The 11,918-nt window shown below is 43.8% G+C and overlaps 2 protein-coding genes across 2 annotated transcripts; one reads left to right on the top strand and one right to left on the bottom strand.

Moving 5' to 3' along the window:
* Positions 1–2,615: 2,615 nt before the first annotated feature.
* Positions 2,616–4,611, top strand: LOC115666379 (cysteine protease XCP2). The gene is made up of 4 exons (XM_030588116.2): positions 2,616–3,128; positions 3,318–3,553; positions 3,758–3,898; positions 4,189–4,611. The coding sequence occupies exons 1-4, from the start codon at positions 2,657–2,659 to the stop codon at positions 4,402–4,404; spliced, it is 1,065 nt and encodes a 354-aa protein (XP_030443976.2). The 5' UTR covers positions 2,616–2,656; the 3' UTR covers positions 4,405–4,611.
* A 55-nt stretch (positions 4,612–4,666) lies between these two features.
* LOC115666374 (probable inorganic phosphate transporter 1-9) lies at positions 4,667–9,975 on the bottom strand. The gene is made up of 2 exons (XM_030588113.2): positions 8,951–9,975; positions 4,667–5,914 (listed from the first exon to the last, which is right to left on the bottom strand). Exons 1-2 carry the CDS (start codon positions 9,646–9,648, stop codon positions 5,014–5,016), a joined length of 1,599 nt encoding a protein of 532 aa, XP_030443973.2. The 5' UTR covers positions 9,649–9,975; the 3' UTR covers positions 4,667–5,013.
* Positions 9,976–11,918: the final 1,943 nt, after the last annotated feature.

Below are 11,918 nucleotides of genomic sequence, written 5' to 3'. Positions count from 1 at the left end.
GATGAAATGAATATTACCTTAGGAGCTCTGAAGACGGGGTTGGCTCTTGTGCACAAACAGGTTGAGAGTTGATGCCACTCTCCTGATTAGGCCATGGTAGGCCGAAACCAGTATTAGTGCCTAAAGTATTCAACATGCATCACTTGATGGACTAGACGCTCGAGCTTAGCTGGGCGTGGTATAATCCGATACGAGGAAGCTATTCGTCGTATTGTTCTTTGGAACAACAATAGAATGAGGGTTGGCCTGGTGTGAACGACTCGTCAAGCGTCACATGGGCTATTTCGCGGCCAAGGAACTGTCGGCTCGTGATACATGCATCCTTCAAGTTTGAATGGATCATAAAAGTTCCCATGTGATTTTTTTTTTTGGGAAATTATCCAAAAAATGCATGAAACCTTTTGAGGGTTGGTTTAGTCAAAAAAATGTGTTCTTTTAATTTGGCCAATTTAGTTCTAAACCTATTTTATGGCGTCTAATTCACTCATCACCCTTTCAATTTTGCCAATTTAATCTCAAACCTTTTGACGATTTGCCAATGTTGTCCTTCTAACCAATTTTGGCCGGAAAATTGCTAACGTGGATGCCCGCTAGCTTACGTGGCACGGTTAGCACAAATGTGGACAATTTTTTAAATTTTTCTTGAATTTTTTATTTTATTTTATTTTAAGTTTTTCTTTTCTTTTCTTTTTAATGTTAACAGCTTGTGGTGGCGGGCGGTCCCCCACTGGCAGTTTACAATAAAAAAAAGAAAAGAAAAAATATAAAAAGATAAAATAATAAAAATTGAAAAAAAATTGCAAAAATTGTTCACTTCAGTATCGGTCGTGCCATGTAGGACGGTTGGCATTCATGTCAGTTGAAAGGTTTAGGATTGAATTGATCATTATATAATAAGTTTAAGATTTTTTTAATAATTTTTTTATTTTTATTTTCATGTCTTCAACATGTGCATGGATCCGAATCTCAAGAGAGGGATGCACTTGGCGTGAGAAGTATCGACCGCACTCGTGTAAAGGGGGTGATGGTCTGCCATTACATTAGTGAGGCTACAATGTTGGGCTCCCCACATTCTATATTTTTATGATAGCACCCTAGACTAAATTTTTATTTTCTATGATTTTGGAGTGAGCGGAGAGAGCGCCTTGCTTCAGATGCCGAGGATATTTGGATGCATATCATATTCGCTCAAATTAATATAGATGGCTTGTTCAAAACTACTCCTTATTTCGAGCTGAATAGAAGAATTTGCACGTGTGCTGAATCTCGCTCGTTTCGTTATCCCGTTCTCATAGATTGCTTACACGATCACATCTCGATCCATCCATTTAGCTGCTTTCTTTCAATTCACATAAGGCAAAAATCGTAACATTTTTTTTTTCGATTGAAGGTAAAAATCACAACATAATCAGCAATAAATCGTACCCTCTGAATGTTTTTCACTAACGAAGTTGATGATTGAAGCGTGGTCGGTAACCAAAAGATACTTCTATTCGCCATTTGACTCAAAGGAGATGTGATCTCTTGGGAGTTATGATTCAATGGTGAGAAGACTCTTCTTGAACATCCTTATCTTGACGTGTAAGGTTCTGGGCCCTTAGGGCATAAGTTGCTATCGACCGACCCAGTTCAAGCAATCTTTTATTTCATCGGAGGCCCACCAACTCATTTTCATCAGAAAGGCACATTTTCTTGCTTCCACATCACCTCTCCATATAGCATAGTCCAATACACTGCTAGCTAATTCTGAAACAAATTCCCATGTTTTCCTTTCACGCAATTAGTAGCTTTCTCTTTGATCCAACACCAGTACCTTCCACGATCAACTTCTCCCAAACGAATATGGGATTAAGATATATAGATCGTGTTAGGTCGATCCTCTGGAAATATGATACAAAGATCGAATTAAAAGGGGTTGATTTTCTAAGATCACGGCACAATATCCTGAAAGAGAATTCGAGGGCTCAATTTGCCTGTGCCAGTTAATACCTCGATTCTTAACCGTTTGTTTATTTTCTAAGGATGATGTAATGATCGAGAGAAATAAGGACGGGGATTAGGCGATCGATTAATGTGAAAAGTTGTCCAAGATGTGGGCAAGAACCATGGAGAGAGTGGATCATGTTTTGAGACATTGCTCCCATGCTAAGGATTGTTGCAATAAGCTGGGCGTTCCCAATAGCATTGCTGAGCTCTTTCAGCAAAGCACTTGGGAATGGATCACAGACGTGACAAACAAGACTTTAATTTTACTTACCACAGACCCAAAATCTCTAATTTTCAGATCTCTGTTGATAAAAGCTGCGAATTCCATGCTTATATCTGCTCTCAAATTTTATGTAGTCTTGTTCTTCTCCTGTCAGATCAAATCACGAGGTGTAGTGCAATTCATAATTTTAACCCGTCATCTAATTCGTCGCTCCATTAGTGTGCAAGGCACATGGATGAGAGAGTGTACTATGATCATGAGTAGACTCAAAGGCAGCTAAACAGAACCAATCTTAAAGCGTCCGTTTTCAAGCAAACATCAACACCACAACAACTTTAATTGAAAGCAACCTCAGAAACACAATCTATATATAGAGCTCATCTTCTTTCAAAGCCCATTCATCTTTCCAGCTATCTACTCTAATAACCTAAAAAAATCCTAGCGAGAATGGCTACTCTCTCTCTTTCTAGATCAATGCTACTCCTCTCCGTGTTCTCGGCGTTCGCTTTCGCTTGCTCAGCTATGGATCGAGAATTTTCGATCGTGGGGTATGCGCAAGAAGACTTGAAATCCATTGACAAGCTGATCGAGCTCTTTGAGTCGTGGATGGCGAAGCACGGGAAGCGGTACCAGAGCTTGGAGGAGAAGCTGCAGCGGTTCGAGGTGTTCAAGGAGAACCTGAAGCACATCGACGAGACCAACAAGAAGGTAACCAACTACTGGCTCGGGCTGAACGAGTTCGCGGACTTGACCCACGACGAGTTCATGAAGATGTACTTGGGATTGAAGGCTGAGCGGAGAAGAGACTTCTCTGGCGATGATGAGGAGTCTAGCGACAAAGATGTCGTCGACTTACCCAAGTCTGTAGATTGGAGGAAGAAGGGTGCTGTCACTCCTATCAAGAACCAGGGTTCTTGTGGTAAGCAACGATCGATCCCTCTTGATCAACATTATTGTCTAAAACTGATTTTACCGAATCAAATGTGGTGGTATCAGATGTACACTATTTAACTTCGCCCCTTGAAAACTATATATTGTTCGCACTTACGTAATTAAACAATAAAAAGGAGTGCGAGTGGAGTTCTTGATTGTGTGTCGACAAATGTAGGGAGTTGCTGGGCGTTTTCGACTGTAGCTGCGGTCGAGGGCATAAATCAGATAGTCACGGGGAACTTGACTTCGCTCTCTGAGCAAGAGCTCGTCGACTGCGACACAACTTACAACAATGGGTGCAACGGGGGTCTCATGGACTATGCATTCTCTTATATTATCTCAAATGGCGGGCTTCACAAGGAAGAAGACTATCCTTACATCATGGAAGAAGCGACCTGCGCTCTGACCAAGGTAAAGAGAGCATAGCTACATCTTATACTTCGAGCAAAACCAACTATATGTATAAATATGAGAATGCGTTGCCTCATACTGAATATGCAAAAAGGATTTGGATTCTAGATGCGTTTTAGTGCTTAAAATTAACATATAGTCTGACTGATGATGTTCCTTTTTCGTTCTTTTTTCTTTTTTCCCTTTCTCGGCCATCCTTTTTAGGACCAATCAGAGGTGGTAACTATCACTGGCTACAAGGATGTGCCGGTGAACAATGAGCAGAGCCTCTTGAAGGCACTCGCCAACCAGCCACTCAGCGTTGCCATCGAAGCCTCGGGCAGAGACTTCCAGTTTTACAGTGGGGTAAGTCTATCAATCACATAAAGACTTAAAGAGACAGCAGGCTCAATTCCTTTGTTTTATCTACAGTCCTCAGGAAAGATTATTGTACAAACTCATTCTATCATTCACGTGACAGATTGAACCAATTATGTTCTAAAAAGCATGTGGACTAACGTATTCATTTAAGTGGAGCCCGACTCACTGTCTATTGAGCCGCGATCACTTCGGTCTACTAAAATAAGTCTAACCAAAGCGTTCTCAAATTCTGACGGACATTGCTGTTTCTCCATTTTTTGTTTTTGGTGTTGCAGGGTGTTTTTGATGGGCATTGTGGGAGTGAGCTAGATCACGGAGTGGCGGCAGTTGGATATGGATCATCAAAGGCCCTGGACTACATCATTGTGAAGAACTCATGGGGACAGAAATGGGGAGAGAAGGGTTACATCCGGATGAAGAGGAACACTGGCAAGCCTGAAGGGCTGTGTGGAATCAACAAGATGGCGTCTTATCCTACCAAAGCCAAGTGATGATGCATTGTAGTTGAATTTCCTCGAACAATGTCTTTAATGTTCTGAAATTGCATTTTCTATTCGGGTGGTGCTTGTTTTCTTGTAGTCAGACCGGTCATGTGGTCAGTATTGGAATGATCATATCTGATAATGATTTGATTGTTTCTTGGGTAAGTCTATGGAGGTAGAGCAAAATTAATAAATGGACATGCCATTGCTGCTCGATTGCTGCTCGTCATGCATCTTATACACAAAAATAGCACATCCATACACGAGACCGAAGAAGAAACTAATGGAGAGTATTTAGCTCATTGACGAAATCTTCCTTTTACCGTGTGAGTGCTCACTCTACAACTACAATAAGGTCGATCTGTCTTTGAATACAACTGAAAATAACGAGAAAGAGAGGGTACAAAATTTACATTTCGACTGTTAGCACACCAAATAAACACATGACACTGGAACTTTTTCTGACCTAATTAATATGTACATAAGAGACGATACAAGACACAAGAGTATAGATTTTGAACGATATATGATGCCGTGCGTGCGTGCGTGTTGGATTTGATCCCATGCTTCTTAGAGAGAGAGAGAGAGAGAGAGAGAGAGAGAGAGAGAGATTGACTTTCATGCAGCATCAAGTCCATCACTAGAATTCAAACGCGACCTAAGACCATTATCTCCGAAACATCTCAATATACCCATCTCCGTACCATCCTCGTCCTTCTCATTCTCTTCCAATGATCTCCCTGCGGTTTCTCTAGTGAACAAGTAGGTCACCACCGTCCCCACTATACAAACCCCACCCAAAATTATCAGCGATGCCGTCATCCCGATCGCCTTCGGATACCCATCCACCTTTTTATTGTGCGACGCCCACAGAAACCCAATCGACCCGATAATCGCCCCGACCTTCCCGGCAGCCCCCGATATTCCGTGGCACGTGGATCGGAACCTCGCGGGGAAGAGCTCAGCCGGCACGATGAACGTGGTCGTGTTGGGCCCGAAATTGGCAAAGAAGAAGGTGAGCCCATACAAGATCATGAAGCCCATGTTGGTGTGCTTGCTCCAATAATCATAGTAGGGGATGCCAATGGCGACGTAGACTAGGGCCATGCAAAGGAACCCCATCATTTGGAGCTTCACCCGCCCAATCCGGTCGATGAAGTACACAGTAGCCCAATAGCCCGGGATCGTTGAGCAGGCGGCGACGATGGCCTGGAGCTTTGCGACGTTGAATGCGGCATCATAGGCGTTGCGCTTCTGATTCTTGAGGAACTGGTTGTAGATCTGGGATTGAAAGAGATTGCTGCTGTAGAAGACGACGTCCACGAGGAACCATGCGCATGCACACGAGAAGAGGTCGCGGCCGTGGCGGCGGAGGAACTTCCTCGAGAAGAGCGGGTAGGAGGGCGGCGGGGTCGAGGGGAGGGGTTGATCCTCCGTGATTTGGCTGAGCGACACGTCCATCACTTTCTCCATGTCCTTGGCTGCTTGGAGCACATTTTGTTCTACGAGAGCCGTGTATCTGAGAGAAAAGAATACGATGAAACATTTGAACATATATATTAGAGCATGCCTTATATGTCATCTACGGTTTTGATTTAAAAAAAACCAATCGACGAGACTCTTCTACGTCAAATACAGAAAGTGGATATAATCTCCACACAAGCTCTTATCAGCCGAGAATTCGTTATCTGTGCTTTCTTTTTTGGCCACTCTGCAGACAAAGAGTCAATTACTGCCTACTGGTACCAGTTCATTCTATAGACAATAGATACGACAAGACTGTCTCTTTACCACAGCTTCGCTTTGACTAGGATTCGCTGCCAATTTTGAAAGTAACCATAACATAGTACGCGACTTGTTAAAGTGCCAAGTAACTTCGTGGAATTGTTTGTGAAAGGTTGTCAAACTTGTCATGGGATGGGAGACCGAAAGCAAAGATTGACTCGCAAGCCCCTCGCCTGCTTCGCTTATTAATATTTAGGGTTAATACCACCAAAAATCCTAAACTGGTACATGTGACAATTTTACCCCGAACTTTTTTTTTACCACAAAAACCCCAAACTGGTACACCTGTAACAATTTTACCCTAAACTTTTTTTTTTACCACCAAAAACCCCAAACTAGTACTCCTGTGACAATTTTACTCCAAACTGGTAAACCCGTGACAAATTTTTCCTAAACTATTTTTTTGATCACGAAAAACCTCAAACTGGTACACCTGTGACAATTTTACCCCGAACTAATAATTTTTTAATATTATTTTTTATTTTTTCGAAATTTTTTATTTTTTCTTTTCTTTTCTTTTTTTTCATCTTCAACCTCTGGCCGATCGTCGGACCGGCGACCGGCCGTAGGCGGAAGCCGAGGCGAGGTCGGCCCCGGGCTGGCCGGGCGAGGCTCGACCCGCCGGGGTGAGGGCCGCTCGCCCGGATCTCCACAAGCGCAGGGCTGCCCTCGCTTGCCTAGGCGAGGGTCGCCTTGCCCAGCTAGGCGTCCGTGCAACCCGCCCTCGCCCGGGCGGGCGAGGACAGCCTCTCGCCCGACGCCGGCGTAGGGAGGCCGCCCTCGCCCGACGCCGGCTGAGGGTAGCCTCGCCCGACACAAAGCGAGGTGTCGCCCTCGCCGCGATCCAGGGCCGAGGGCGCCCCTCGCCCGACTCACGCGAGGGTCGCCCTCGCCCGACGCCGGCGAGGGCGGCCCTCGCCAGCAGTCGGCAGGGCCGATCTCGCCGGCTTCCGACGACCGGCCAGAGGTTGAAGATGAAGAAAAAAAAAGAAAAGAAAAAACAAAAAAAATTAATAAAAATTCGAAAAAATAAAAAATATAATATTAAAATTTTAGTTCATGGTAAAATTGTCACATGTGTACCAGTTTGGGGTTTTTTGTGGTATGTTCAGGGTAAAATTGTCACAAGTGTACCAGTTTGGGGTTTTTTGGGGTAAGTTCGGGGTAAAATTGTCACATGTGTACCAGTTTGGGGTTTTTGGTAGTCAAAAAAAAAGTTCGGGGTAAAATTGTCACACGTGTACCAGTTTGAGTTTTTGGTGGTATTAACCCTAGTATTTATCTTTTGGGTTTTTCACTAGGAAAAATACATTTCGGGGTCGATTTACTCTAACTTGAATTATATGCTAAGAATTACGAGGAACAAGAATTGTAAAGACTCGACTCTATTTTAGCCCCACGAAAGTGAGAAAGGCCAAAAATAGCACGGTCGAAGATTTAAGAACTGGCTAGACAAATATCAATTAAGCTCTTGATATATAATAAAAAGACAAGAATCCTCTAGGACCACAAATAATAGGAAAGTGACTTATATATGCGCCTATATTGTGAAATCCACGACCAGAGAAAGCGTTTCTTGATCAAGACAACAACGTGTTGATTAAGATTTCCTATGAAAGTAAGAAGTTCAAAGTGCGACCAAACATTGTAACGAGTCTAATGACCGAACGTGAATCACGCTTTTCCGTTTCATGCAAAGCCGCGAAGCTCCTTATAAGTAAAAAAAAACAGACCGGGGATTAGTCAAATGATCCGATTAAATTAATCTTTTCGTGTTCATCCCTTGTTTTTCTTACTAAAAGTACCAAAGTCGGCGGACTCCCGATTCAACTCAAGCCCTGCCAAGAACGTAAACATCGATCTAGACAATTTTTTTAAAACCACGAGACTCTCGATGATCTTGGCCCTACCTAAGATTGACTCATGCCCATGGCCATGGATCACACCATATACAGCTAGTCGTGCACAAGGTACTATATTTTGTAAATTTAAGAAGTTTTATTTTGTTAATGCACCAGGAGACGATGATTACCTTAAGCAAAAGCTTTATCAAGACCTATTATATCAGCCTTCAATTGCATATGATGCTCTCTTCAGGTACATTAGTTTATGCAAAAGGGAGACCGATATAGTCATCATGAGTGAGACTAGACATAGTTTGACTGGGTAAAAGTTGAAAACAAATTGAACCGAATAAGGATTTCTACGTAACAGAACAGAACCGGCCACCGATCGACCTTCAAAATCAATTTGCCATATCAAAGCTTATGAAAAAGAGAGAAGCTAATTGGTTTCGTTTGTCAATTCGGTTTAAGATGACACCAATCGTCGGTTTCTCAAGTGAGCTTAGAGTTCTTAAAACCAAACCAAACTGGCTATTTCGGCTTGGTTGTCGCAATTCAATGCCAAGCTCAACCTTGATTACGAGTTTAAGTATTTCCTGTATGCTTACGGTAATCATGTGCACGGAAGTGTTATAGAAATGTAGTGGCCAGAATAAATGAATGCATTTACATATTATTGCGCAAAAATGAGCTCAGGAATGACCTTAAACAATCATTTAGAAGTTAATATCTATAAGCACAGAACTATATATCCCATCAGTGCCGTAGAGTAATTAAATTGTGGTAACTGAGAAACCTCGAAGTAATTTGAGTCCCCATTTAGCTAAGACTTTAAGCATATTCAACAAAAAACTATGGAAAATAATGGCCCGTGAGATAATAAATGAATAAACAGACGTCTAACGAAGCAAGACGACGTAAGTTACCTGGCAGTTTCGGGCATCATTATCCGCCAGTAAAACGTCAGCGCTGCCGGGACAGCGCCGAGCATCAGTATCACTCGCCACGCGATGTCGGCCTCTCGAGGCGTCGGGTCATCGGGCGACAGGTGGCCCGATGCCCGTTCGAACGCCTTGCACACCACCATCGTCACCAGCGAGCTCGCTAGGATGCCAAGCCCCTGCATCGAGAACACCGCCGCGATGAACGCGCCGCGCGTCCGCTTGTTCGCGAACTCGGACATGATGGTGGCCGAGAGAGGGTAGTCCCCGCCGATCCCCACTCCGAGCACAAAGCGGAAGAACCCGAGGCTTCCCAGCACGCAATTGCGCGTGGTGCATATGGAGAACCCGCACCCGACGGACCCCACCACCATGAGGACCAGGGCGAGGCCGTACACGCGACGCCGGCCGATCCGGTCTCCGAGGCGGCCGAACACAAGCTGGCCGATCACGGTGCCGAGAAGGGCGATGGCCACCATGGTGGAGGTCACCGCGGCCGGGGTCTGGATTTCGTCGGGGTCGTCCTTGGGGTAGTAGATGCGGTCGATGAGGCCCATGATGGGCGGGATGCAGAAGAGGTCGTAGGCGTCGGTGAAGAGGCCCATGCCGGCGATGATGATGGCCTTGAAGTGGTAGTACTGGGTCCTCGCGGCGTCGAGCGCGGAGAGGACTTTCAACGCCATTGTCGTATCGAAAGGGTTCAAGCTTTAGCTACAGAGAGAGAGAGAGAGAGGAGAGAGGGGCAGAGAGAGTCGAGAGGATGATGGGTCGTGATATAAGTGTGAGATGAGTGGAAGCCAGTGAATGGGAGGGGTGCAGGGCAGTTTCGTTGACCTCGACGGGTTCCTCCCTCCTTTTCTGTTTTTTTTTGTTCTTTTTTGGTTTCGCTGATGGTGATGGAAGCGAAGAAGAGACGAGGAGGAGGACGATGATTGGCGGACGCCTTTGGGAGGCCGCAAGAGCCCAGGATTCCGCCAGATATGCGAATCTGGTCAGCTTCGTTGTTGTTGTTGTTAAGGATGGTTTCAAGAGACATTCTATAAAGATAGCCTAGTTTATAATCCGCGTTGAAGTCGAATTCTATATTCCATTTTCCTCTCCGGGTTTGCCAAATTCCAGCTTTGGTGACACAGAGAGAGAGAGAGAGAGAGAGAGAGAGACTGACTTTGAAAGTTCTTGCCCCGCGCTCGGCCAAGTCGAGGTCGCTTCCGCTTCACACGGTATCGTACCCGGGGGCGTCCTCGAACGAGGCTTGACTTTTCGCCGGCCAGGGGTCCCAATCATGCATCATCACCTCTCGCTGCCACGCCAGCAGACAGAGGCGTGCGCCCGCGTCACCGGTTGTTCCTGGAGCCTGGGTGGGCAACAGGAACGCCCGACCCATGAATCCATGTCCTCCTAAGTCCTAGAGGAAGAAGAAGAAGAAGAAGAAGATACCTCGTTCTCCCCGAAATACCCTCGAAATTCTATTATTCTTTTACAACAACAAAAAGAATTCGAAAGTGGCCATTTATTATTATTAGTATCATTTCAATCATATTAATTCCACTTTTGCTGCTGCTGGTCGTCACCTAACGATCGCTGGGAAGACCGGCGGGTAGATTTTGTCTCTCTCCCCTGCCTCGAAAACGACGGTCCCCTCGGGCAACACGAGGAGCAATTTTAGAAATTAAATCCGATCGTCGATGCGACACGGTCCGACGAATCGTGGCCGTGGGATGATCTGACGAAGACCGGGTCAACTCCCGTAAGGAGATTGACGCCCAGCCGCTATTAATATTCTTCTTCTCCGATTTTAATTTTCCATTATAATTTAGGTTGGGAGGATCGGGAGGTGGGTACGGACAGTTAGAATCGTACGTCATATCTAATCTAGGAACGAAACACTGTACACCCGGTCAAAGAGTACAAAACTCGGAATATACCAGGAGAGCGTATCCGAGCACGTTCTTCGGTTCCTGTATAGTTAACGCGTATGTGGCTCTATCACAACTTGATGTGATAATCTATTCGAGATTCATATAGAGGTTTCAATATCCTATTCTATTTACTATGTTTTCATGTTATGTCATTGTGTGCGGAAAGAGCATATCCTTGTTCTTCTCGCAAATCTTTATGACGTATTTTTGCAGGCATTTGATCTGTCGCCCCTATACTAAACTGTTTTGCTCCATAGACAAATCATGTGTAATTTGCTTTAATCGATAATCTGAAATCGAATAAGATAGTTGTCTCTGTTGCGATTTGTTGACATAGTTGAAAGTTTAACAATTTTCTATTTTCTTAACCATATGGCCTGTGTTTGACCAGAAAAAAAAGCCATATGGCATATATGAAGGTGTTGAAGACCGAGCAGCGGTGGTTTTTTTTTTTTATAATCGTAATTCGTAACCATATATGTAGGTGTCAATATTGCTTGTTATCTTAACCATAATGTATCTTGAGACGATAATAGTGTATTAAAAATGTATAAGTAATTTTCAATTTCATCATAGTTAGAAATTTAGACGATAAAATTAATGTGAAACGTTACTCCAGCATGATATGCTCGCGATGTGAAGAGTTTCAAGGTCTTCCATCCTGAAATTTCATATTAAAAAAAATTGCTAATTTCTTGATTGGTCTTACGCTCTTGTGAAAAAAGAAGGGATAGTCTCGAACCACCATGTTGTGAGCCAACACCACATCACATCAATTATTCGATGTTGGACTATTCTAACATAAATCACATGTGCATCCTAACATACCAAGTCCTCATCTCTTGTATTTTTTCACCTAAGACAATCTTATCGTCTCGAGATACATTTCTATGAATATAGATAGATGAATAGATCGTTTTGTACATGTTTGATTGAGGATGTATTTGTAACTAAACTTATTTACCAAAATAACATATTAAACAGAAAGAAATATATGAAATAAAAGCCCATCCACCAAAGAACATATATTGTAC

The sequence above is a fragment of the Syzygium oleosum genome, unplaced genomic scaffold (genome assembly GCF_021117445.2).
Source record: "Syzygium oleosum isolate NSW1041296 unplaced genomic scaffold, Sole_v2.1 Sole_v2.02, whole genome shotgun sequence".
Classification (NCBI taxonomy): Eukaryota; Viridiplantae; Streptophyta; class Magnoliopsida; order Myrtales; family Myrtaceae; genus Syzygium; species Syzygium oleosum.
Note: the sequence above shows the minus strand (reverse complement) of the source record. Positions and strands in the feature narration are given on the sequence as shown.

What these genes read in the sequence shown, in the direction of transcription:
- LOC115666374 (XM_030588113.2), bottom strand. Translation starts at nt 9,648, where the DNA reads ATGGCGTTGAAAGTCCTCTCCGCGCTCGACGCCGCGAGGACCCAGTAC. An exon ending in ATGATGCCCGAAACTGCCAG is followed by an intron (nt 5,915 to 8,950) that starts GTAACTTACGTC and finishes CTTTTCTCTCAG; the next exon opens with ATACACGGCTCTCGTAGAAC.
- LOC115666379 (XM_030588116.2), top strand. Translation starts at nt 2,657, where the DNA reads ATGGCTACTCTCTCTCTTTCTAGATCAATGCTACTCCTCTCCGTGTTC. An exon ending in CAAGAACCAGGGTTCTTGTG is followed by an intron (nt 3,129 to 3,317) that starts GTAAGCAACGAT and finishes CGACAAATGTAG; the next exon opens with GGAGTTGCTGGGCGTTTTCG. An exon ending in ACTTCCAGTTTTACAGTGGG is followed by an intron (nt 3,899 to 4,188) that starts GTAAGTCTATCA and finishes TTGGTGTTGCAG; the next exon opens with GGTGTTTTTGATGGGCATTG.